A 27,628-nucleotide genomic window follows, 5' to 3' on the forward strand; every position below is an offset into this window, starting at 1 on the left:
AAATTCATTCATAGTCCAAGAAAAACCAATGGATTTTAATGTAAGAGAGCATGAAAAGGTCACTGATAACGGTTTCATGTACCACACTGTAAGTAACTTTAAAGAAACTAATATATGTTGAAAAATGGTAAAGTATCAAAAAAGAATATCCACAATTACCTAAAAAGGTTATTGAAATATCTCTCCTTTTTCCAACTACATCTGTGTGAGAGCAGATCTTTTTCATTTCACATACTTCAAGCAAAACAATATAGTGCAGCAGCAGTAGATATGAGAATTCAGCTATCTTCTGTTAAGGCACATATTTAAAGAGCTTAGCAAAAATGTATGAACAATGCTGCACTTGTCACTATTTTTTTTTGTTTGGAGTTATTTTTCTTAAAGAAATATGTTATTTATGTTAATATATAATGGGTTTATTATCTTTGCTCTTTTTTTTTTTAAAGATTTTATTTCTTTATTTGACAGAGAGACAGTGAGAAAGGAAACGCAAGCAGGGAAAGCGGGAGAGGGAGAAGCAGGCTTCGCGCAGAGCAGGGAGCTGGATGTGGGGCTCGATCCCAGGACGCTGCAATCATGACCTGAGCCAAAGGCAGACACTTAAAGACTGAGCCACCCAGGCGCCCCTTATCACTGCATTAAATGAATTAAAAAACTTTTAGTTTCTCAGTTTCAATTTCTAATATGGTAAATACTGATAGATATAACCCATACAAACAAAAGCTCTTTGAGGGTCTTCATTCATTTTTAAAAATGTAAAGGGGTTCTCAAGCCAAAAGGCTACTATACTTGATGTTTCGTGATTGTTTCAAATAACTCGCTTCTTTGTGATTGTTTCAAATAACTGTTCGTGATTTTTCAAATAACTCACTTCTTTCCTAATTATTTTTGTTGTTGTTGAAATAAGAGCAGAGTAAGGCTGAAATATGGAATTATCTCTGCCAACCCCCAAGAGTCTTTCATGGATTTTCTATAAGTTTCTTACTAAAATGCTTTATGTTTTTAACATTTTTTGTCTGATTATATTCCCTATGCTCTCAGTACCCTTTATGAATTTTGCGTTCCCAAGAATTTCTTTTTCTTTTTTTTCACTTGCCTAGAAGATAAGTAAAGAGGCAGGATAACACAGAGGAAAATCAATGGGCATGGATTGAGATGCAAACTGGTAAGTGGCTCTGGAGCTTAGCTTTTCCTTTCATATATTAGGAAATGAGGCTTGATGATAGTTTTCAAATCTTAAATGAAATTCCAATATATGAAACAAGTAAGTGGGACTTTAAAAATTAACACTAAAATCATTTTAAGATTTATCTATTTATTTGAGAGAGAGAGAGAGCACTTGGGAGAGGGGCAGAGGGAGAGAGAGAATCCTCAAGCAGACTCCCTACTGAACATGAAACCCACCAAGGGCTTGATCCCAAGACCCTGACAGCATGCCCTGAGCTGAAACCAATAGCCAGCTGCCCGACTGAGCCACCTAGGCGCCCCAACTCTAAAATCATTCTATGTTCAAATTTAGATCATTTACTTACCATAATGACAGTGAAAACAAAGCAATTTTGATTAACACAAATGTTTAAAGTCAGGAGTTGAGCTTACTTCTGCAGCTGGTTTTAATTGCTCTATTTGAAAAACAATTCACCCAAAGAGGTAGTTATATGCATTTCTAACCCACTGTTTTTTAACCCACTGAGCCACCCAGGCACCCCCAGTTACATGCATTTCTAAACAAGAGGCTTGCAATCTGAGTAGTTTAAAATAATTTTTATCCGGAGGTCTGCACAAAAACCACTTAACCTTATAGTACTTTAAAGCACCAGTGCACTATCATATATTAACATGGTTTGGAACATTTATGAATGCATACATTTAATTAAATTGTTGCAGTTTTTAAAAATTCAAAGACACTTAAAAACATGAAACAATAATTTGCCAACTCTCTGAAGACCTCTCTGGAAGCTAGTTTTGTGAAAAATAATATGAAAACTCTGGCCCATAGCATGTGTAAGATTCTAACAAAGGTAGCAATGTTAAGTCTGACAGAAAAAGACCTGTGGCATCACCTTACTACCATTTTTACATTATCAGGATTGGATGAGAAGATAAGGCAAAGGCACCATTAACAGAGTGACTAACAGAATGAGCTCTGAAATAAGACATGGATTGGACACTGAGCATGGCAACAATTTCTATAGCCTTGGGCAAACTGATTGACCTAAGTCTCATTTTCCTCATCCTTAAAATGAGAATGAATAGTACCTGTCTCTATAACCACTGTAAAGATTAAATGAGGAAAATGCAAAAATGAAGTTTGGATGACCTTATGTGTGTGGCTTTAAAAAAAAAAAATGAAAAAGAATGTTCAGATCTCTGGTATTTCTGAATCTGTGGAAGGTCTGTATAACTCAGCCTCAGACACAACTAATATGTAGACCATCCAACTAAAAAAGAGTTTTGGGGGAGTGCCTGGGTGTCTCAGTTGGTTGAGTGACTGACTCTTGGTTTCGGCTCAGATCATGATCTCAGGGTCATGAGATTGATTCCCACATTGGGCTCCACTCAGCAGGGAGTCTGCCTGAACATTTTCTCCCTCTGGCCCTCCCCTGACTTGTGCATGTACATTTCTCTCCTTCAAGTAAATAAATCTTTTTTAAGAGAGTTTTTGGTTCTAAGATTCTCATTCAAATCAAGACATTAGCTAAATGGCAGACTAGGAAGATACAGATTCTCATTTGTACGTAAGGATGGTTCAACATATGAAAATCAATCAATACAATACATTCCATTAATAGAATAAAGGAAAAAACCCACATGATCCTCTTAATTGAAGCAGAAAAAGTGTCTGACAAAATTCAACAATCTTTCATGATAAAAACACTCAGCAAACTAGAAAAAGAAGAAACTACTTCAACATAATCAAGGCCATAGATGAAAAGCCAACAGTGAACATCCTGTTCAATGGTGAGAGACTGAAATTTTTTCTCTAAAATCAGTAACAAGACAATGACATCCACTTTCACTACTCCAATTCATCACAGAAGTTCTACCCAGTGCAACTAGGCAAGGAAAAAAAAAAAAAGGCATCCAAACTGAAAGAAGTAAAATTATCTCTGTTGCATACAACATGATCTCACATGTAGAAAATCATAAAATATCACAAAAAACCCTGTTTAGAATAAACAGCAAAGTAGCAGGATACAAAATCAATGCACAAAAATCAGTAGCATGTCTATATATAACAATGAACAATCTGAAAAGGAAATTAAGGTAACAATTTCACTGAAAATAGCATGAAAAAGAATAAAATACTCAAGAATTAACTTAACCAAGGAAGGCATGTAAGCTGACAACTATAAAACATTCTGAAAGAAATGAAAGAAGATACAATTAAATGGAAAGACAACGCACTTCATGGATTGGAAAATGTTAAGACGTTAATACTAACCAAAGCAATCTACAGATTCAAAGCAATCCCTATCAAAATCCCAATGACATTTTTTTGCAGAAACAGAAAATTCACACTAAAATTCAAATGGAATATCAAGGGAATGTGAATAGCCAAAACAATCTTGAAAAAGAGTAACAAAGTTACAGGTATCAAACTTACTGATTTCAAAACTTATTACAAAGTTACAGTAATCAAACAGTATGGTACTGGCACAAAGATAGACATTTACAACAGTGGAATAGAAGAGAGAGTCCAGAAATAAACCCTTGTGTATATAGTCAAATGATTTTCTACAAGGATGCCAAGACCATTCAATGGGGAAAGGTCAAGTCCTTTCAACAAATGGTGTGGGAAAACTGAAAATACACTTTTAAAAGAATGAAGTTGGACTCTTACTTTACCTTACAACAAATATAAAAATTAACTCAAAATGCATCAAAGAACTAAATGCAAGACCTAAAGCTATAAAACTTTTAGAAGAAGAAAACACAGGGAAAACTCTCATGACATTGGACTTAGCTACACTTTCTTGGAATGACACTAAACGCATAAGCAAGAAAAGGAAAAGTAGATAAACTGGATTTGTGATGGTTGCACAACAAAAGCTACCTTCTGCTTTCAAACCATTCATGACTTACCCTAAATGGAGGTCATCTCCCTTTCCTTTAAATTTGTGCAGCTTTAATGAACTTCGATGGCACTTAGCATTCCAGTCAAGAGTTAATTAGAGTTGACCCTCTGAACAACGTGGGTATGGAGAGTGTGGAGTCATTTATATGCAGATTTTTCTCAATGAATGCAGCACCGTACTGTCAATGTATTTTCCTTATGATTTTCTCAATACTGTTTTCTCTAGCTTATTTTATTGTAAGAATACATATAACATACAAAATATGTGTTAACTGACTGTTTACGTTATCGGTAAGGCTGCCAGTCAACATCAGGATATTAGTAAAGGTTTTGGGGAATCAGCGGTTATACGCAAATAAGCAACAGCATGTTGGGGGAGGGACAGCATCCCTAACCCCCATATTGTAAAAGGGTCACCTGTATAAATATTTTAACTTTTCATTTTATTTTCTTGGCTTATCCTTTCTAATCATACAATATCCCTAGCTATATATTAATTCATCAGCTCAATAATGAGAGTTTAAAAAAAGCACATGTATTTTAAAACTATATTAATTTAACCACTGTTACTACAATAGCCTTTTAGAAATCTTATTTGCTGTTAATTCTAAGTTTTGGTTTGAATCAATACCCACCACAACGTTAAATCTGGTTTTCTACATATCTGCTTTTTATACTCAATTCCTTTTGTTACTCATATTGGAAGTTAAATTTCAACCTGAAAACAACTCACACTGCTAAATCTCATCTTGTTTTAATTTGTACAATACCAGAAATTTAAATTGTGAGGGCATTTCTACAAATCTTTCTCTATGCTCATAATCCTCAACTTATCATATCAGCAAATTTGTGTACTTAATAACTCACCCTATTTACATCTGGAAAAATAAGGAATCCTGTTACCAGTATGATACCTGAGGTATTCACATGTTTGAGTCTGCTTCCCTCTGATTCCCTGCTCTCCCACACAATAGTTGGTCTGTTTTATTTTTAAATGAATAGTGAGAAAGTTGCAGAAGCTTTTAGACTCTGTCAGACTTTGGTTTGAATTTCAGCTTCAACTGGTTCAAATCTAGTAAATTGTATAATCTTGATCAAGTTACTTAAAGTTCCGGTCCTCAGTATTCTGATCTTTAAAATGGAAATATTACTTAAAAGGATAAATGGAAAATTAACTGCCATAAATAAAGCCCGAAGACTGGACACTAGAGTAACATTTCCATTTTCTCTGTGTTATTAAAAGATCTCACCCACTACTTGTAAAGCTATCATTATTACCTACTGGAAGCAATCTATAAGTTTAGGCCAAGATCTGTAAGAATCATTGCTGAGTGTCAAAATGCCAACACTGCCTTTTAACAAGGAAAAAAAAATTTTATTGGCTTTACTGGCTAGAGTACATATTCTAGTAAGATTTTTTTTTAAATGAAGTAAAGCTGAGACACAATGTTACATTCGTTTCAGGTGTACAACATAGTGATATGACAAGTTTATACGTAAGCTTCCCATGAGCATAGCTACTACCATCTGTCCCCATACAACACAAATTTATAAGACCACTGACTGGATTTCCCATACTGTACCTTTCATTCCCATGATTTATTCATTCCATAACTGGAAACCTGTCTCCCACTCCCCTCTCGTAAGATCTTTAACATGAATAATAAACGAGATAAATAAATGATAAGAAAAGTAGAGAGTGATATGCCAACAACTGCCATCATTACTGGTAGATTACAACTTGCTGTAACTACGCAATAATTTTACAGCCTTAGGTAAGTAAGTAGGACAATTATATTTGGAAACCAGAAAAAGAAGCTTAAAGAAAAGGGTAACATTTACTATTCAAATAAACTGATCAATTATTTCCTTACCTGAATCACTTGCTGCAACAACAACTGTTCCACCAGGAGCAAAAGGATCGTTGTGTTTCAATGTTTCTACCTAAACAAATTGCACAAAATCATGACTATGAGAGGCGATATTTCACAGCTGAAACCTCATGGCCACACCAAAGAAAATATTCTTTACAAAATCTTAATTAAGAAATACAAGGCATTGGGGCACCTGGGTGGCTCAGTGGGTTGGGCCTCTGCCTTCGGCTCAAGTCATGATCTCAGGGTCTTGGGATAGAGCCCCGCATCGGGCTCTCTACTCAGCAGGGAGCCTGCTCCCCCCCCCCACCGCCTGCTGCTCTGCCTACTTGTGATCTCTCTGTCAAATAAACAAATAAAATCTTAAAAAAAAAAAAAACAAGGGCGCCTGGGTGGCTCAGTGGGTTAAGCCGCTACCTTCGGCTCAGGTCATGATCTCGGGGTCCTGGGATCGAGTCCCGCATCGGGCTCTCTGCTCAGCAGGGAGCCTGCTTCCCTCTCTCTCTCTCTCTGCCTGCCTCTCCATCTACTTGTGATCTCTGTCTGTCAAATAAATAAATAAATAAATAAAATCTTTAAAAAAAAAACAAAAACAAGGAAAGAAATACAAGGCATTAGGAATTAATGTTTCCCCTAATGATTTGCAATCTTATTAAACTAAATGACACATACCATTTTCTAATCTTTTATTGGGTAATATAATAGCCATTCAATATGGTATATGAAACACATATGGTTTAACAAGTAACTATCAAATGAACTCCTCTGTTATCACCTTTCAAGAAACTGCCAACACCTGGTAAGTCTTCATGTGCCCCTCTCCAAAAACAATCCCATCCCTCCTCTGTAGAGGTGATTACTACCCTGACTTTGGTGGCATTCATCTCTTTTCTTCATTATTTTGCTACTAGTACAGATACACACTGTTTTAACTTTTTGTACTGAAGTAATTTTAGATTTCTAGAACAGTTGTAAAGATAATATATAGAGTTCTCATATATCCTTCACCCAGGTTCCTCTAATGTTAGTACCTCACATAATCATGGTACATCTATTAAAACTAAGGAATTAACACTGGTACAAAACTATAAACCATAGGCAATATTTGGAATTCACCAGTTTTTCAATTAAGGTCCTTCTCCTCTTCCAGGATGACATGCTATATTTAGGATGCATACTATTCTAACTCTTAAATATCCTACTACTTAGTATCAGAAAATGCTAGATTGACTTTCTAGTTAAAGCATTCTGCACATCAGAGGAACATACACAGGTACTCCAGAGAAGATGGGGGTGGGGGCATGGGGAGAAGTGGAGGGGAGGAAAAGAGGGAAGAAAGGAAGGAGAGAGGGAGGCAGGGAGCTCTGCTAAAAAGATCCTGCTACTTTCAATAATAAACCACATAAGAATCTGGACCAAGTGGCAAGGGTGAGTGGCTAGAGTGAGCACATTACCAGAAGCCAAAGAGTTCCACTACAGAACTGTTTTCTTAACTTATTTTGGTTTTTAATCATAGTCAAACAAATTATATACCTAGGAAGAAAAGTGAATTTTCTCTTTCTGGTATCAGGCCCTCTTAAGAGGCCAATGAAAGCCTTAGCAGACAGTTACATGAAAGGGACATAAAAAGGGTTTGGGAACATGTATCTCCTCTGACTCATGGCTATCAATGTCATCTGTATTATAGGCTCTATTTCTAATCATTAAGAAATTGGTTATTAGAATTGAACATCAGATGGTATCACAGTGTTCAATTGATATTCCAAATAAAACAGACAGGACTTGTAGTACATTCTCTTTAAAAAAGAGAACCCAGGGATGCCTGGGTGGCTCAGTCGGTTAAATATCTGCCTTCAGCTCAGGTCATGATCCCAGGGTTCTGGGATCAAGTCCCACATCGGGTTCCCTGCTCAGCGGGGAGTCTGCTTCTCCCTCTGCTCCTCACCCAGACCCCTAGCTTGTGCTCTCTTTCTAGATCTCTGTCTGAAATAAATAAATAAAATCTTTTTTAAAAAAGACTATCAGAAAGTAATACTAATGATGTTTTTAGAACTGAAGATGACATTTATTTTAACTGATGCCAATATTATAAAACTAGCATAATCATTTATATTCTGATCATATCTGTTGAATGAATAAAGAGCAATCAAAGAAAAACATTAAGGTGGTCTGTATAGCCAGGTAACTTTGCATGGTTCCTAATATAATAGTCAAAAAAAAACAGTGTGAGAGATAACGCCTGACGTAAGTCACCAATTATTATTGCTTCTTCTCTTGACTTTCAGGGGAAAAACAACCTAACAGGCCTGATTTTTTTTTTTAAGATTTTATTTATTTATCTTACAGACAGAGATCACAAGTAGGCAGAGAGGCAGACAGAGAGAGAGGAAGCAGCAGACCCCTGCTGAGCAGAGAACCCGATGTGGGGCTCAATCCCAGGACCCTGGGATCATGACCTGAGCCGAAGGCAGAGGCTTTAACCCACTGAGCTACCCAGGAGCCCCTAACAGGCCTGATTTTTAACAAAAGCTTATAGATTTTAATCACCATTACAGAGAGAAAGACAAAAAGCAGGCCTACATAAGTGTCAGGTTTAATTTCTATTCCTTCCTCATAATACACTGTGCCACCACCTAAAAGATCATTGAGACAGCAGGGGGGAACAGGATGGACTGCATAGCCTTTGAAAGAATGAGGCCATTAGACTCTATGTCATCTTCAGTTTGATAATTACGCAATTTAATACGCAAAAGTAATTTTTGTAACTATAATTCAGGTAGTATTTTATAGAATTAAGGTTCCAAAATCTTCCTACAAGGTCACCAAATTTATTACTGAAATTCTCTCTCTTCCATATCAGCCATCTACTCCCCACTCTGACTGTATGACTTAGTACCCACACAATGCTATCATACACTAACTAGGAAAGTAAGAAATAGTTGTTTTGTTTCACTTTGGTTTTTTAAATTATATCCCTCTGAAAGCAGAGACTAGCCTTGAGGGAATAGGAAAGACTTTAGGGGAGAGATTCAGATCTAGAAACATAATCAGAGGCCTGTTTGAAAAGAATGAAGATCACAATACATATGGGCTCTGTAGCTGGGAAGAATTAAGTTTAAATCTTGGACTACAGGACTTAGATTTTGGTCAGATAAACGAAGGTCTGAATTCAGTTCTACCACTTACTAACTTACTATCATTTAACCTCTAAGTCTCATTTACTTTACCTTTAAAATGAGAATGGTAACAAGAGTTTCACAGAAATAGTGTGACGATGAGATGGGTAACACATGAACAGAGCTTAGCACCATGCCTGGTACATAGAAGAGAGGAGATAAGCAAAGCTATTGTTATATTGCCAATTTGGTTTTTTGTTTAGTTTTTAATGGAGAAATCCAGAGCAGTCAGCAAGTGCAATACAGCTTTCACAAACTGGGGAGATAAGAGAAGAAGTAAATAGGACAAATGGTGGAGAATTTTCATCAGGCAAGAGGAACAGCAGAAACCTGCTTTACTTTTAAATTAGGAAGAGCTGCTTTGGTTTTCTTGCTCTTTAAAGATAAAAGTGGAGAATGAGAGACTACAGTAAGGTAACAGGAAAAAAATTCAGGTTGCAGACAATTTTAGAAGAATTTGGCAAATGGATCCACACTGCAAACTAAGTGTAGGAAAACAGAGTATCCAGTAGCCTGTGGAAACCACAAATATTCAGTTATGGAGGCACTTGCTCACTTTTACATCAATGGAAAATACCAGCTGTTGGCCAAATAGCTCTTTACTGAGTACAGTAGGAAAGCAATTAAAGAATATCAGAATTTAACTTTAAAAGAATCAATTACTCTTTTAAGGGAGTATTTTTTTTTTTTTTAAGATTTATTTATTTGACAGAAAGAGATATCACGAGTAGGTGGGGAGGCAGGCAGAGAGAGAGAGAGGAGGAAGCAGGCTCCTCAATGAGCAGAGAGCCCGATGTGGGCCTCGATCCCAGAACCCTGGGATCATCACCTGAGCCGAAGGCAGAGGCTTTAACCCACTGAGCCACCTGGGCGCCCCATCTTTTAAGGGAGTATTCTTAATCTAAGAGAATTAAAAGACAAATTTTTTGCTTCAAATACCCATCAATTTTTCTTGTCTGGATGAAACATCCTGCTTAACAAAATAATCCTCTAAAAGACAATTATCTATGATCTCTCTGATATGAGGAATTTGAAAGGCAGGGCAGGGGGGTAGGGAGGGATAAAATGAAACAAGATGGGGCTGGGGAGGGAGACAAACCATAAGAGACTCTTAATCTCAGGAAACAAACTGAAGGTTGCTGGGGGCTGGGGAGAGGAGGGATAGGGTGGCTGGGTTATGGACACTGGGGAGGGTATGTGCTATGGTGAGCGCTGTCAGTTGTGTAAGACTGATGATTCACCAGACCTGTACCCCTGGGGCAAATAATACATTATGTGTTAATTAAAAAAATAAGCCTCTAAATAAAAAATAAACAAATTCTAAAACCATTCATAATTATTGAAATTGGGTAATGGATACATGGAGGTTTCTTCCCTTTTTTTTTTTTTTAATATTTATTTTTTAGAGAGAAAGAGAGAGAGCCCAAGCTGGGGCAGTGGCAGGCAGAGAAGGCAGAACAGGCAGAGGGAGAAGCAGGCTCCCCGCTGAGCAAGGAGTCCCATGTGGGACTCAATACCAAGACCCTGGGATCATGACCTGAGCTGAAGGCATTTGCTTAACCAACTGAGCCACCCAGACATCCTTACATGGAGGTTTCTTATAATATCTCATTATATTACTCTATTTTGGGTATGTTTAAATATCCATAATATATTTTCTTTTAAAGCCTCCAGACGATAAAGCACTTAGCTATATGACCTTGGTTACTTCCGAGTCCCAGTGTTTTTATTATTAAAACAGGGCTACCAATACCTACTTTGCAAGGTTGTGAAGATCACAAAAGAGGGTCTGACATTTAGTAGGAATTTGTATTTCTCTACAAGATTAACATGTATGTGTTATTAAATATATATAAAATGTGTCTATAAGTGATTTTATCTTTCTAAAACATCAATGCTATTTTTAGGTTGATTTTCATTATTTCAATAATGCATAGCACACATTTCTGAAAAGCTTTAAAGACTAGTTAATGGATTTCGAACCATTTATTTTATATATGCCAATGGGATAATACCTGATCCTTATTAAGGATGGACCTGATTTTTAGATGAAAGTAAGTTATTCCAGCTAATTACCGGGCAGATAAAGCTGTGAAATGCCAGTCTGAACCAAAAACTAGATGGACTGGATGAGACTGACATTTTCACATAGCCCATCGAAAGTAATCTAAAAGAGGATCCTTACATTACTGTATATTTCAAGAAACTCACCTAGGACGACTGTTATCCATGTAACAGTTTTTAACCCTCCACTTACCGAAGTGTTACTGCTATTGCTGGCTGCACTGAAAGGGTCAGTACTTGAAGTGGCAAAAGGGTCAGCAGAAGACTGCTTGAAGAAACAGTCAGATGCAAATGGATCTGAACCTTTGAAAGGATCACCTCCAAATGGATCTAAGAAAATACAGCACATATATGAAAGACTGAAAACTACTACACTAAATTTCCTATCACCTAAAGGTATAATAACTGCCTTAATTAAAAGACATTTTGAACTTCTGCAGAATCTAAATTAGGTACTTGGCATCATGATTATTGACCATTAAAAAAACAGAGAGTTGTACCTAAAACAGCTTTAATTAATATTCTTTGTCCTACTTGCTCATCATTCACCCAAAGCAAATCAATAATTCTAATACTTATTACACAAAGATTACTTGTATGCTAGGTTGAAATAATTCCTTTAAACTAGTGATTCTAATTTTAGGGGAGGAGAAATCACAAATTCCTTTGTGATTTTGTGAAAAAATAGTCTCTCCCCTAATAAACTTATTTGGAACAGGTTTCAGAAGCATAACAAAGGTACACAAGACCAGGGAAAGAGTATTTTATCAAGCTTGAGATTTAGTAATTCTTTAAGATGTTTCCTTTCCCCCCATTCATATGCTATAATCTTAGGAAAACAAAATGTTCTAAACACTGAAGTAGTACAGATCACTATACTCATCTACTCCTTGACTAACAAGGAGAAATCAGTCTAAGTATTATTAAAAGTATAAAAATATAAACACAAATGTAATTTAAAAAATAAAGCTAATGGTTAATTAAGCAAATTGACAAGAATCTACCAATTTCTCTCTGAAAATGCCAAGCACATATAACCTTTAGTGGGGCCTTTTATCAGTTTAAAAACTGAATAAAAAGGAAGTCTACTTCCTATAACTACCTTACTTTGATCCTTCATTTCTAAATATAACACAAGTTTATAATTAAGCAGAATGAAATTACAGCTAAGCTGGACCTCAATGATATACATACCAATTTTTCCAAAAGGATCATCCTTGAAAGGATCACCTGTGACAAAATAAATAAGCAGAAATCACAATAACAATATTTACTGTTGGGACATCACTACTTAAAGGTAACTTTAAACAGAAGCAAAGTTTCTAAAAGCAAAGTCTGTTTGGTTAGCTCTACCTCAAAGTAGATTCAACACTAAATGCCACACACTTTTAGGAAACATTTAAAATAATAAAGAGTAAAGGCAGAACATCAACATACCTCATAAACGAAGCAATTTTTTTCTAATGACTCCTATTTTTTTTTTAAAGATTTAGTTCATTTATGTGAGAGAGAGAGTGTGTGCATGAGCAGGGAGAGGGGCAGAGGAAGAAGCAGACTCTCCACCGAGCAGGGAGCCTGATGTGGGGCTCAATCCCAGGACTCTGGGATCATGATCTGAGCCAAAGGCAGATGCTTAACTGGCTGAGCCCAGGCATCCCAGAAGAAGCAAATTTCAACTGGAGCCAACTATACTTACCCCTTGATCACCAGCTGAGGTTACAAATAAAAGGGAAAAGACAGGCACAACAGCAATAATTTTACTAACAGAATTCTCTGCCCTTCATAGAATTCTGAATGGGTATTACCATCACTATTCCAGAAACAAAGACACTGAGCCTTATTGAAGCAAAAAATAATTCTAGAACTATAGAGTTCAGAAATAAACTCTTACATTTATGGTCATTTGATTTTTGACAAGAGTGCCAAGACAGTTCTATAGGTCAAACATAATCTTTTCAACAAATGGTGCTGGGACAACTGGATATCCACATACAAAAGAATAAAGCTAGACCCCTATCTCATACCATAGTCCAAAATTAACCAAAAATAGATCAAAGATCTAAATGTAATAGCTAAAACTATAAAACTCTTAGAAGAAAACCCAAGAGTAAATCTTCATGACTTTGGATCTTAGAAATGATATGAAAAGCACAAGTGACGAAAGAAAATATAGATAAATTGGACTTCATCAAAATTAAGACAACGCAAAATACAAGAAAATATCTGCAAATCACATACTTGATTAGGGACTTGTATTCAGAATATATGAAGAACTTTTATAAGTCAACAAAAAGATGAACAATAAAAAATGCTCAAGTTCTTTGAATGAACATTTCTCCAAAGAAGTTACACAAATGCCCAATAAGGACATAGAAAGATGCTCCACAAAAGGTATTTGCAAAGGACATACCCAGTAAGGGGTTAGTATCCAAAATATATAAAGAACTTATAAAACTCAACACCCAAAAAACCAAATAATCCAATTAAAAAGTGGACAGGGATTCCTGAGTGGCTTAATCAGTTAAGCATCTGACTTTGGCTTACGTCATGATCTCAGGGTCCTGGGATCAAGCCCCACATCGGGCTTCATCCTCAGCAGGGAGTTGGCTTCTCCTTCTGCACCTCCCCCCCAATACTCTCAATCACTCTCTCTCTCAAATAAATAAAATCTTAAAAAAAAAAGTGGGCAAGACATGAATAGACATTTTACCAAAGAAGATATAGAGATGGCCAGAAGACATGTAAAAAGATGTTCAACATCACTCATCATCATGGAAGTGCACATCAAAACTACAATGAGATAATGCTTCACACCTGTCAGAATGGCTAAAATTAACAACACAAGAAACAACAGGTGTTGACAAGGATGCAGAAAAGGGGAACCCTCTTGCACTGCTGGTGGGAAAGCAAACTGGTACAGCCACTCTGGAAAACAGTATGGAGGTTCCTCAGAGAGTTAAAAATAGAACTACCCTATGATCAAGCAACTGCACTACTAGGTATTTACCCAAAGAATACAAAAATACTAATGTGAAGGGATACATGCACCTCAATGCTTACAGCAGCATTATCTACAATAGCCAAGTTATGGAAACAGACCAAATATTCATCAACTGATGAATGGATACAGAAGAGGCAGTATATGTATGTATATATACAGAGATGAAATACATATATACATGAAATCTTATTTCCAACAACATGGATGGAACTAGCAAGTATTATGCTAAGCGAAGTAAGTCAGAGAAAGACAAATACCATATGATTTCACTCAAATGTGGAATTTAAGAAACAGATCGTCCTGGGGGAAAAAGAGAAAGAGGCAACAAACCAAGAAACAGACTCAACTACAGAGAAGAAACTGGTGGTTATCAGAGGGGAGGTGGGGTGGGGAGAGTGTTAAATGGGTGATGGACATTAAGGAGGGCACCTCTTGTGACAAGCACCAGGTGTTGTATGTAAGTGATGAATCACTAAATTCTACTCCTAAAACAAAAATTACACTGTATGTTTACTGACTGGAATGTAAATAAAAACTTAGAGAAAAAAAAAACTGTCATAAACTGACAATCAGTTTCACAAACTGATTTGGAATAAACAAAATGCAAAAAGAGTTTTGACACCAGAGGTATTTAACATAGTTTACACTGACATCAGGTATTTCAATTTACTCAACTCCTATTTCTTCAAAAAGACTATAGGCACCTTAAGGGCAGGGATCTAGGTTCTAACTGCTATAGGTTCCACTGTTTTAAAAGCATGGTGTTGGCACTCCAGTAAAAAATTGCTGGTTGACTTAAGAGTACCTAGTCTCCTCTCCTGGTCCATAATACCTTTCTTTTGGTCCTTATTCTGAAGAAGAAACATGCTCTTTTTTTTTTTTTTTTTTTTTTTTTTTTATTTGAAACAGAGAGAGAGATCACAAGTATGCAGAGAGGCAGGCATAGAGAGAGAGAGGAGAAAGCAGGCTCCCCGCTGAGCAGAGAGCCCGATGCGGGCCTCGATCCCAGGACCCTGAGATCATGACCTGAGCCGAAGGCAGAGGCTTAACCCACTGAGCCACCCAGGCGCCCAGAAGAAACATGCTCTTAATCAGGGGCTCCGTCCCAGGAGTTTGTTGCCTGATGAGGAAAATTACCAGCAAATATAAGCATATCACATCTCTACACCCCTCTACTTTTGCTGTAACAAGTAGGATCTTAAAACTGAGCCCTAATTCCTATATAGTTACATGAAAAAGACTTTTTTTTTTGGTAAGTCCATAATATAAAAATAAGAGTACTTACTGCCAACAAAAGGATCAGACTGGAAAAAATCCAAGTTTGTATCTGCAACAGGATCTGTCAGTGAACTTGATTCTACATTAAATGGATCTCCCTAAAAACAATTTTAAATTAAAAAGTATTATTTTAGAAACCAGTTTTAAGATGTAACATTTTAAAATAAAATAACATGCTTTGAAAAAATAACAAATATTTCTGTAGTCATAAAGTTCACTTAATACATTTTTCTTTCCTTAGCCTAAAACAGTGTATTAGCTATCTAGGAAAACCTGTAACAAGAACATTTACATATAAAATTATTTTTACCTCTTTTGAATGTCTGTCACTATTAAATTCAGGACAAACTTTCTCATGAACAGCTGTAGTTGCCACTTCATTATCATCAGTCACACCAGAAGGCAGTATTTCAGGACTACTTCTTGCCTACGAAATATTAATGTTACATGGACTAAAGATGTATTTTCTACTTGGCAGAGGAAACTGACAAAGGATAACAAAAAATTGCTAAAAATACAGAAGACAAGGAGAATGCATTCATTAAATGAGTTCTTCTCTTAAAATCTTCTTAGGAAAACGGTATCATTAAGCATCAAAGTCACTCAGGCCAGAAAACTTAAACCACTTAACCACTTCCCTCGTGTCATTTCCCAGCTAGCCTCCAAGTCTTGCTGAGTTCACCTCCTACTTCCTTCTCAAATCCATTCCTTTCTTTCCTCATTGTCACTATCATCCATTTATAGTACCATCCTTCTGCTCCAGAGTAACCTTCTAACTGCCTTCCTGCCTCCAACATGTGCCCTTCCAACTGATCCTTCTTGTAGTAGCTAAAGGAATAGATCTAAAATATGAATCTGATTGGGGCTCTTCTGGTTAAACGTCCTTCAATGGCTTCCCTTGCTTTCTGGATTTAGACCAGTAGGTAATAGGGCTTAAGAAGTGGCAGGGGAAATCTTCATTTCATACCACACTATGTCCTTGAAGGATAACTTTTTGTATTTAAAAGAACAGTGTATAATGTATCCAAGACTGCAACACCTAAATACAAATCAAGTCTGTTAATTTTATGTCTTTAGTATCTCTCACACTTGTATTCTTCTCATCATCCCTCCTATTACTGCTTCAGTTTAGGCTAAAACAATCTCACACAGATCATTCCAATAGTCTCTTAACCTATCTCTGTGCATCCAGTCCTACTCTCAAATCCATTTTTTGTATTTTTCTAAAAGTGAAATGCAATTATGTCACAACTTGCTTAAAATTCTTCAATGGCTACTCACCACAGTAAGATAAATCTCCCAATGCTTCAAAATGAATCTAAATTTCTTACTCTCTGTCCCTTTCTGACCTAAAAGTAGTCATTTTTATCCAGGGGGCACCTCATAATCACCCACGGAATTTTTTGGAAAAATACAGGTACATGGCACCATCCCAGAAACTCTAGCTCAGCAAGTTTGTAATGGGGTGCAGACATCTATATTTTATGTAAGAGGTAATGCAGGGAGCCACTATGAGAGGGCGTCATTTCCTACTAATACTCCCCCCACCATCACAAGATATCCTTTGAGAACTTCTTATGACCCTGTGCAGCATTATTCTCCCATCTCATACCTATGCAAATGCTGTTTTCTCTGCCAGGAATATACCACCTTCTTCTCTGCTTAATACTTCTTATTCTGAAGCTCACCTATAAAGCTTTCTCTATACAATCTTGAGCCCCTCCAAGCTGTCCTCCCTGACTATCACAGCCCTTCACAGTGTTACACTGCTAGACTGTATGCTGCTTAAAGGCAGGGTTACAGTCTTTTGTCTCTGCAGCTCTCACATATAACAGCAACACTTCTGTGTGCTAAGTAACTAGTAAATAAAAGTCCTCAACATTATGAAATAAAGAATTACTTTCAGCATTGGGTGAGAATACTTAAAAAAAAAAGTTTTAAAAAGTTACTATCTATAGAGCTACTGTTTTGAAAACATGCTTTATAACAAATGGATTGATTAAAATCACATTTTTACACTAGTTAAGTGTCAGAACTATTGGATCAGAGTACCTACTCTCTCCCTCTGGGGAAAAAAATCAACTGTCCTCAGATGAGGCAAGGTTCCATATTTATATTAAGTATGATGTCAACAAAATCCCTGAGCTGAATTAATTTTTTTCTTCTGAACTTGATTATGAAGGTTATAGAACAATTAGACTCACTGGAGACTCCTGGTGTATGGGCTCTGACTCCAACATGCCTTGGCTGTCAGCATGCTCATTAAGGTTAGCTGTTTCACTGCTGCTGGTGCTAAGGCTGCAATAATCTGTAGCACCATTTATAAGAATGCTGTGTGGGCTACTGCACCAATTTAATTGATTATTATGGTTTTCCAGCTCTTTCATTTCCATCAGCTTCATTTGCATCTGTCAACACAAAGTAGAAATACAAAACAGAATTTATTACTAGAAGAACACAAAACATAAAAATAGCTACATCCTTAGACTCAAAGATAAGTTTGCTTCCATTAAGGAGAATCCTCTGGGAATGCAGCACGATTTAGAGAGATTTCAGTAATCCATCCCAGTAAGTTTTCTTGACATTATAGTATACATGGATTTGCTTTTGCACATCTTTTTAAAGCTCCAAAAATTGTGATTCAAATATTTACATCTTGGTATCCTTTAGGGATAACTGGAAAAAGGGTCATGGTATTGGGGAAAAGATGGCAAAGAGAACAAGAGAAGATTGTGTGATGAAGCTCTGGGAAAAAAAAAAAAAAAGGAAGTTCGGGGAGAGAACACAAGGATTTAGAGCCATCCATACTTCTATTGGGAAGGAGAGGAGTGAAGACTAAGGTAAAGGGAGCTACTGTTCTATGCTCCAGCATTATTTATTAATGGGCTAGAACCCTAGGAGTGGTCTCTAAAATCCAAGCTATTCTAAACATGTTAAATAAAGGACAAAGTATTTTGGATCCCAGTATCCAAGTGACTTTATATTCCTGGAACAACAGAGGGAGGGAGAGGCAGAATATAATAAACTGTAATATATATTAAAAGAAAAATATTGGGTCCAGAGGCAGGGAAAAAATGATGCTTATTGATACTAACATCTGTAATAAAGAAAAATTAATAAATATCTCAAAGAAACTGAAGAGAGGGCAAAATCAAAATATGTTTCCTAGTGAAAAAGAGTAATGAATGGAATTTTACTGAATAGTTTCTATTTTTCGTAAAATATATTTTTTTCATTATATTGGAATTCCCTTTATTTATTAGCATGCTGTGTTTTCTGGACATTTTATAAATCAAGGCTCAGTTCCCCTAATCTTATTTTCTGCATAAGGTTTTTAACTTGCTCATTTTAGAATCTTTAATTTGCCACAGATCTTTTCAGGGCCATAACCTGGGAAAAGAACACTACATTCAACTGGGAAAACAGATGTCAGTCAATCTCTGTCACTTTCTAGTCAAGTGATCTTAGTTAAAGTCACCTCTTCTAGCCTTTATTTCTTAATCTATAAAGTAAGACCTTTCTCCACAGATGATTAAATGAGGCAAAGATCTATCTGAAAGAACTCTGTAAAATGTAAAGGTTTGTATAAATAATGGACAATGTGTATAAAAGTGCCTAGCACACTGCGTTTCTCACTATTGTACCAACTAAGTTTCCCTGTTTCTTTTCTACTAATTTACTCCGTTTTTTTTTTGTTTGTTTTTAAAGATTTTATTTATTTGACAGACAGAGATCACAAGTAGGCAGAGAGGCAGGCAGAGAGAGAGAGAGAGACAGGGAAGCAGGCTCCCTGCCAAGCAGAGAGCCCGATGCAGGACTCGATCCCAGCACCCTGAGATCATGACCTGAGCCGAAGGCAGAGGCTCAACCCACTGAGCCACCCAGGTGCCCCTAATTTACTCCGTTTTTAAAAAGCTAAAGACCTTGAGCTCTTTGAGGGTAGGAACCACAACTTTTGCTATCAACTTCGTACTGCCAATATCTACCACAATGATGTATATACTATAGTGCTTAATTTATGTTTACTGAATGGACATAGTATTGTGCTTATAAATTTAAACCATGGATATTAGTAAGCATTTGTATCTATCACAGTGCATTGTATTTAGAATTTAAACAATCCAAAATACTACAAATCTGTAATACACAGCATGTGCCTTGTATATTCCCAGTGATATTAAGTTGTGGCTTATAAAACATTTTTTTTTTACATTATTCTATGGAAAGAAATAGATTTACATCCTAACCCAGTGAATACATGTATTTATTTGGCTAGGTCTCTCTGTGTGTATATACACACATAAACACATAAGTGCAATATAGACACATTCATCCATATGTATAATTTATATGCACATACATATGTATATACAATTATGAAAAAGTTTCATGAAGTAATATGTATCCTTATTCCATGTAATGCACCATCATATTTCCTATTCTGTCTTATTTCATTCTTATTTTTTGTATACGAAGTATGTCTTTATTTTTTCTAAACAAAAAACAACTTGTATAGGTATACATATGAATGCACAGGCACACACAGAGAGGTGCATCCATGTACAGACAGAATTCTAAAAAGATACCATGCTGCAAATATTGTTTTTCTCCAGGAAGTAGAACTGTCAGACTTTTCACTTTCTATTTTAAAAATATACATAGTGTAGTACTCCATTACTACCAACAGTTAACTCAATTTTTTTATATATGAAAAACTTGCAATGTATATTAGGAAAACAAATGTGCATGTATGGAACACTTTTACGTTATATGGAGAAAATAATATTATGTTTTATGGATAAGGCAGTGTTTCTCACTGATTTAGGCACAATCACTGACTATATTGGCCAGGGAGATGTCTTCTGTGGGGACCAGAAACAGAGCTCCCCTCTTGTCCATCTGCTTCAGGGCTGCGCAGTATCTCCTATTTTCCCAGGCACGGCCTGTCTGACTTTTTTCTTGTCCCTGACTGAACCTATGAAGCTCACAAAATGATCTTAACACCTCGGGCCACATGCATTTGAAGAACAGTAAGATGATGTTTATTCACTTCTAGTTACCAGTATGTCAAGCTGGGTCAGCTCATGGAGTCCCAAATAACGAACACTTTGGTAGTCAGCAGCACCAGATTCAAAAGCTCTGAACAATCCACAACAGTCCTGTCTTAATTCATTTTTTTAAAAAATTTTATCATGACCATTAAAATAATTTCAATATCCACTAAACCTTTACAGTCTAAAATTTAAAACCTTAACACTAAAATAATAACCATTATATAGATGAAGCAGTATGTGGAAATACTTGCTTATCAAAGAGTACTATTCAAGACAACTTATTTCTTAGAGTTACTTCTGAGACAATAAAATCTTGAACAAAACTGGGCCTTCCTGTGCCTGCCCTCTCACACACCTGTCACTTAGCCTGTCTTCTTCCTTAGTCTCTGCATAAACTTGAAGGATATAGAAAAAAAAAAATTACACAACTAACACAAGTTCTTCACAAACTGTGCAAGAGAAATGCAATGAACTATCACAATGCCAGAAACATTTGGATAAAAACAGTATATACTGTGTAAGTAAGATACATAGAATTAAAGCCAAAGGTTCTTTACTTTTTCTTACCATAAATATAAGGTAAGAAGTATAAATGAAAATTAGGCAAGTCAGAAATTTTTCCTAAGTTATTCCTTTTTCCAGAAAAGCTGTAGTTTAGCTTTAAAGAGCAATTAAAGTTTCAGGGTAATTTACAGTTTGGATTTTCATCTCTTAATAGGCCCATGGGAAAATACTGCCCTCTGTGGGAAAGACACACAAGTCACTAAGTCAAATATAAGGAATCAGTATGTTCTTTTTTTGTGTGTCTGTGGCTGATTTATTTACTTATTTATTTACTTTCCTAAATAAATTCTACACCCAACGTGCGGCTTGAACTTACAACCCCAAGATCATGAGTCAAATGTGTTACTGACTGAGCCAGCCAGGTGCCCCTGGTATGTTTGTTCTTAAGGTTTGAGATCAGATGCAAGAATATAAAATAATTCCTTCCACAGATAGCAAATATTATCTGGCACACTTGGTAGTAGTATAGTTTGCTGAGATTATTTTCCTTGCTCAAAAACAATGTTTTATTTTCTCGATGATAATTTATAATATCCAGAATCTTTTCTACTTTTCTCATTTATGTTCCTTCCTTTGAAAGAAATTCCCTTTCAAAAAACTTAAAGAAAATGAAGAGACAAGCCAGATACTGGGAGAAATTATTTGCAAATCAAACATCTGATAAGGAACTTATATCCAGGAGATATTTTTTAAAACTTTTGTAATTTAATAATAATTAGACAATACATTTTTTTAAATGGGAAAAAGATTTATACAGACATTTTATCCAAGAGGATATACAAATGGGTAATAAGCACATGACTAGAAATTAGAAAAATAGAAATTAGAAACTATGAGATACCACTTCACACCCACTAGAATGACTAAAATTAGTTAGGAGGACAATAAAGTGTTGGTAAGATTGTGGAGAAACTGGAACCCTCATATACTGCCAGTGGGAATGTGAAATGGTATAGCGACTTTGGACAACGTTTTGCAATTTAAAGTTAAAAAAAAATTTAAACATAACTTCACAATATAATCAACTATTCCATACTCCCCAAAAATGAAAACACATGTCCACACAAAGAATTATATGCAAATTTTCATAGCAGCACTATTTGTAATAGCCAACAAGTAGAAAGATTCCAAATGCCCATTAATCAGTGAGCAAATAAACAAAATACTTTATAAATATACAATGAAATACAGTGTTGATACATTCTACAAAACAGATCAGCCTCAAAAACATTATGCTTGTGAAGGAAACCTCAAGAAAAACACTACAAAGTGTCAGATTTCATCTACATGAAGTGCTGAGAAAAGGCAAACATACAGAAGGAGAAAGACCAGTAGTTACCTAGGGGCAGAAGTTGGGACTCACTACAAATGGGTCCAAGGAGTGTTTTAGGAGTGACAGAAATGTTCTAAAACTGAATTGTGGTGTTTGAACAATTCTAAGTTTACCGAAAATTGCTGAATTGCATCCTTAAAACCTATAAATCTTATGGTATGTAAATTATTTATAAAAAAATTTTTAAGTAAACTCAAAGAAGAAAATTATTTTAAAGAATATTCATTCATGGGCGCCTGGGTGGCTCAGTGGGTTAAGCCTCTGCCTTCAGCTCAGGTCATGATCTCAGGGTCCTGGGATGGAGCCCCGTATCAGGCTCTTTGTTCAGCAGGGAGTCTGCTCTCCCTCCACCCCGCTTGCCTGCCTCTCTGCCTACTTATGATCTTTCTCTCTCTGTCAAATAAATAAATAAAATCTTCCAAAAAAAAAAAAAAAAAAGAATATTCATTCAGCTGGTAGCATTCCCACTAAGACAGCCTTCTTTTGGGTTACCTGTTTATTGAGTACCTACACTGGGATAAGAACTGTGCTAAATGATAAGAGAGAAAAAAAATGTTCCTAGTCCAAAAAGCTCAGTCTGCTGAGGGAGACAGACACATTAACAAATATGCAGGGGGAAATGTTACTATTGCTGTAACAGAAGCAGAGTCCAATATAGACAGGGTTCAGAAAATGCTGTAAAGTAGTAAGAAGTTAAGCCATGTCTTACAAGATGAGGGAGTAGGTATTCACCTGTGAGATAAGAGAGGGGAAGAAAGGGGGTGCCTGGGTGGCTCAGTGGGTTAAAACCTCTGCCTTCAGCTCAGGTCATGATCCCAGGGTCCTGGGATTGAGCCCCGTATGCGGGGGAGGGGTGTCTCTGCTCAGCAGGGAGCCTGCTTCCCTCTCTGTCTCTGCCTGCCTCTCTGCCTACTTGAGACCTCTGTCTGTCAAATAAATATATAAATAAATCTTTAAAAAAAAAAAAAAAGAGTGGGGAAGAAAGCCTAACAAGGGGTAGGACTTTGCTACACATAATAATTAACTGAGAACACAGGACTACATGTTAGAAGATCTAGATTCTAGGCTGTGGCTCTTTTAAAGGCAATGCTAACCACAGGTAAGTAAGTTGCCTAACCTTCCTTGGCTTCAGTTTGTTCAAATTTGAAATGAAAGGAATGAGTTATACCATCTCTCTCCTCCTAACCATCTTACTATCATTCTATAAAATATTATTCTCCATTTAGGTTAGCCTAGAAATGACAAAGCAAAAGATCTATACTGTGGACCCACATAAAAAAGCATTTTTATCTATATAAAGAACAATTTCCTAATTAAAATAATAAAGGTCTCCAAATAAGCTAAGGTTGGGGAGGGTTTACATAAAAATAAACACTTGGGAGAGCATTTACGTACCAAACAATGCTAAACTGTCTCACAGTGTTTAATCCTTTACATTTATTTCATTTAATCCTTACAGCAGACATAAAAAGCTAGAGAGACTGTTAATTCTCCAATTTTTTTTTAAATTCTCCAACTTTAAAGATGAGGAATCTGATACTAAGATGATTCAGGCAGTAAGTGGCAGAGCCAGAACTTGAACCTAAACCATACATCTATAAAACCCATACCCTTAGCCATGACTCCAGTGATAATAACCAGATGTACAAGATGTATGACAATTTTAACTTGTGACAGGCAACAAGAAACCTACTTGTATAAAAAGAATAAAAAAATAACAGACTAGGCAGAGAGAAAAGAACACAAATTGAGAAAGTATTATTTACTAAGAGGATATGGTAAAGCCCCATTTGAGCATGTCTCATTGCCACAAAGACTTACTGAACTGATTTCCTGTTGTGAATCTTGCAGGTGCTGCTGAAGAGGTCCTAGCTGAGCCTTCCCTGACTCCACACTCTCCTCCAATTCTGCTGTTTCTTGCTGTAGGCGACTAAGCTCTTCCCTAGCTTTGGCCAGCTCTTCCTCGTAAGTAGAGATCTGCGATTCTTGACTAGTTAATTCAGCTTTCAGGGATGAGATCTGTAACATGGGAGTAAATGACAAGAAAGAGGGATTAAAAAAAAAAAAAAAAGAGTTGTCATTAAAATGCTCCATAATGCAAATATGTTTATTTGTTTGGTTTACTATTTTGGTGGGGTTTGGTTGTTTTTTTTTTTTGAGGTATGTATTTTTGGTAGAAAAGGGCAATTAGGAAATAAATAGAGGGACTTGAAGGCATAAGTACCACACTTTCAGCTAAAATTTGGAAAGTAATCGGGGTGCCTGGGTGGCTCAGTCAGTTAAAATCTGGAAAAGCAGTACAGTAAGTGCCCTCTTTCCCCAAAAGAGGACCTATAGTTTCTAGATGAACAGCGCTCCAACTCCTTTATGTGCCCCAACTGTTGACTAGATTGCTACCTAACAACAAAAGCAACAACAAAAAGCAAAGAATGTTTCCACCCTAGACTTTACCAGCTGGGCCTCCTCAGCGCATTTCTTTCTAACTTCCTTCAGTTGCTCCTCCAGCTGGGATTTCTGCTCATCCAGTCCATCAAGGAGTTCCTGTACGTGCTGTTTCTGGGCCTGTAGTTTTTGTAGATTAGTATTCTCCCTTTGAACTTCATCTTGCAGATCCTGAAATACAAGAATATTAACATCTATTATCTTTGGAGAGTGGGGAAGGTTAACAATTTTTAAAACCCCATCTTAAGGGAATACAAAGTCTTATTAAATATATTATGTTGGTAGATTGGAGATATCCCAGCTTTAAATACTGTCTTTACTTCAGGATTTCCTCCCTAGACTCCAGATTTTAAAATCCAGTTTGCTTACTCAAACCTATCTTTGGATGTCTGATGAGCTTCTCGAACATGTCAAAAACAGAACTCCTGGTATTCCCCCCCAAATCTGCTTTATCCTCAATCTTCTCCCTCTTAATTTCTGCGGCCAAAAAATCTAGCATGTTCTTTGACTCTTTTCTTTCTCTCACAGCTCATCTCCAAAATGTCAGCAAATTTTATTGCATCTTCCTTCAAAACATATTCAAAATCTGACCACTTTTTTCCTCAACCTTGGTCCAAGTCACCGTTCTCTCTCTTGGATTTCTGCCTTCTAACTGGTTTCCCTGCTTCTACCCAGGCTACCTACAGTTTATTTTCAGCCCAGCAGCCACTGAAAAAAAAAAATCTGTCAGATGAGTCACTTCTCTATACAAAATTCGGCACTGATTCCCCATTTCCCTTACTGTAAATACCAAAGCCCTCACAATGGCCCTGCAACTCCGACTTCATTTCCTACTGCGCTCTCCCTTGCTCAGTCACTCTGGCCTTGCTGCTGCTCCTCAAACATGCTAGACCGGCTCCTTTCTCAGGATCTTCCATTGATTATCCCTTCTTCCTAGAAAAAGGTCTTCCCCAGGTATCCATATGGCTCAAACCCTCATCTCTTTCAAGTCTTTGCTCAACTATAACCTTCTCACAGTGAGGCCTTCCTCACCAGCACCACTACCACCACCTCCCTCCCCTAAGTGTCCTTCATATATAGCAGTAGTTTTATTCATTTTCTAGAACAGCTTTATTCAGATAAACATACTATACAACTCACCCATTTAAAGTGTACAATTCAATGGCTTTTAGTACCTTCAGAGAGTTACGGAATCATCACAATTTATTTTTAGAACATTTTCAATCACCCCAAAAATAAACCCTATACCCACTAGCAAGTCACTCTCTATTTCCCTCCCAATCACCCCAGGCAACCATCAATCTACTTTCTATCTTGATAAGCTTTGTCTATTCTGGATAGTTATTATAAATTAAATCATACAACATCTGGTTTTCTATGACTGACTTCTTTGTGACTTAGCATGTTTTCAAGGCTCATCTGTATTGGTATAAAATAATTACTTTAAACATCTTTATTTTATTTTTTTATTGTTTCTTTTTTTTTTCCCGGTGTTCCAAAATTCATTGTTTATGCACCTCACCCAGTGCTCCATCCAATACATGCCCTCCATACTACCCACCACCAGGCTCACCCAGCCCCCCACCCCCTCCAAAACCCTCAGTTTGTTTCTCAGAGTCCACAGTCTCTCATGGTTTGTCTCCACCTCTGATTTCCCCCAACTCACTTCTCCTCTCCATATCCCAATGTCCTCCATGTTATTCCTTATGCTCCACAAGTAAGTGAAACCATATGATAATTGACTTTCTCTACTTGACTTATTTCACTCAGCATAATCTCTTCCAATATCATCCATGTTGATATAAAAGTTGGGTATTCATCCTTTCTGATGGAGGCATAATACATGGACCATATCTTCTTTGTCCATTTGTCCATTGAAGGGCATCCTGGTTCTTTCCACAGTTTGGCAACCATGGCCATTGCTGCTATGAACACTGGGGTACAAACGGCCCTTCTTTTCACTACATCTGTATCTTTGGGGTAAATACCCAGTAGTGCAATGGTAGGGTCATAGGGTAGTTCTATTTTTAATTTCTTAAGGAATCTCCACACTGTTTTCCCAAGTGGCTGCACCAACTTGCATTCCCAACAACAGTGTAAGAGGATTCCCTTCTCCACAGCCTCTCCAACACTTGTTGTTTCCTGTCTTGTTAATCTTTGCCATTCTAACTGGTATAAAGTGGTATCAGTGTGATTTTGATTTGAATCTCCCTGATGGCTAATGATGATGAACATTTTTTCATGTGTCTGTCATTTGTCTGTTGGCTATTTGTATGTCTTCTTTAGAGAACTGTCTGTTAGTGTCTTCTGCCCCTTTTTTGACATGATTTTCTGTTTTGTGTGTGTTGAGTCTGAAGAGCTCTTTATAGATCTTGGATATCAGCCCTTTGTCTGTAGTGTCATTTGCAAATATCTTCTCCCATTCTGTGGGTTGCCTCTTTGTTTTGTTAACTGTTTCCTTTGCCGTGCAGAAGCTTTTGATCTTGATGAAGTCCCAAAAGTTCATTTTTGCTTTTGTTTCCTTTGCCTTTGGAGACATATCTTGAAAGAAGCTGTGGTGGCTGATGTCGAAGAGGTTACTGCCTATGTTCTCCTCTAGGATTTTTTTTTCCAAATATTTTATTTCTTTGACAGACAGAGATCACAAGTAGGCAGAGAGGGAGGCAGAGAGAAAGAAGCAGGCTCCCCGCTGAGCAGAGAGCCCGATGTGGGGCTCGATCCCAGGACCCTGGGATCATGACCTGAGCCGAAGGCAGAGGCTTTA

At 36.8% G+C, this 27,628-nt stretch overlaps 1 protein-coding gene across 3 annotated transcripts in view; it reads right to left on the reverse strand.

Annotated features, from left to right (window-relative positions):
• EPS15 (epidermal growth factor receptor pathway substrate 15) overlaps nucleotides 1–27,628 on the reverse strand; it is a 140,727-nt gene that overhangs the window by 19,233 nt on the left and 93,866 nt on the right. For all 3 annotated transcript variants that reach the window (XM_032844155.1, XM_032844154.1, XM_032844156.1), the window contains exons 14-21: nucleotides 24,874–25,035; nucleotides 24,244–24,441; nucleotides 17,676–17,879; nucleotides 15,782–15,898; nucleotides 15,479–15,569; nucleotides 12,387–12,422; nucleotides 11,386–11,522; nucleotides 5,953–6,022 (exon numbers count right to left, since the gene is read on the reverse strand). In XM_032844155.1, coding sequence (XP_032700046.1) covers nucleotides 5,953–6,022; nucleotides 11,386–11,522; nucleotides 12,387–12,422; nucleotides 15,479–15,569; nucleotides 15,782–15,898; nucleotides 17,676–17,879; nucleotides 24,244–24,441; nucleotides 24,874–25,035 — 1,015 coding nt within the window. The remainder of the gene's footprint in view (nucleotides 1–5,952; nucleotides 6,023–11,385; nucleotides 11,523–12,386; nucleotides 12,423–15,478; nucleotides 15,570–15,781; nucleotides 15,899–17,675; nucleotides 17,880–24,243; nucleotides 24,442–24,873; nucleotides 25,036–27,628) is intronic.

The sequence above is a fragment of the Lontra canadensis genome, unplaced genomic scaffold (genome assembly GCF_010015895.1).
Source record: "Lontra canadensis isolate GAN:19392208 unplaced genomic scaffold, GSC_riverotter_1.0 scaffold148, whole genome shotgun sequence".
Taxonomy (NCBI): Eukaryota; Metazoa; Chordata; class Mammalia; order Carnivora; family Mustelidae; genus Lontra; species Lontra canadensis.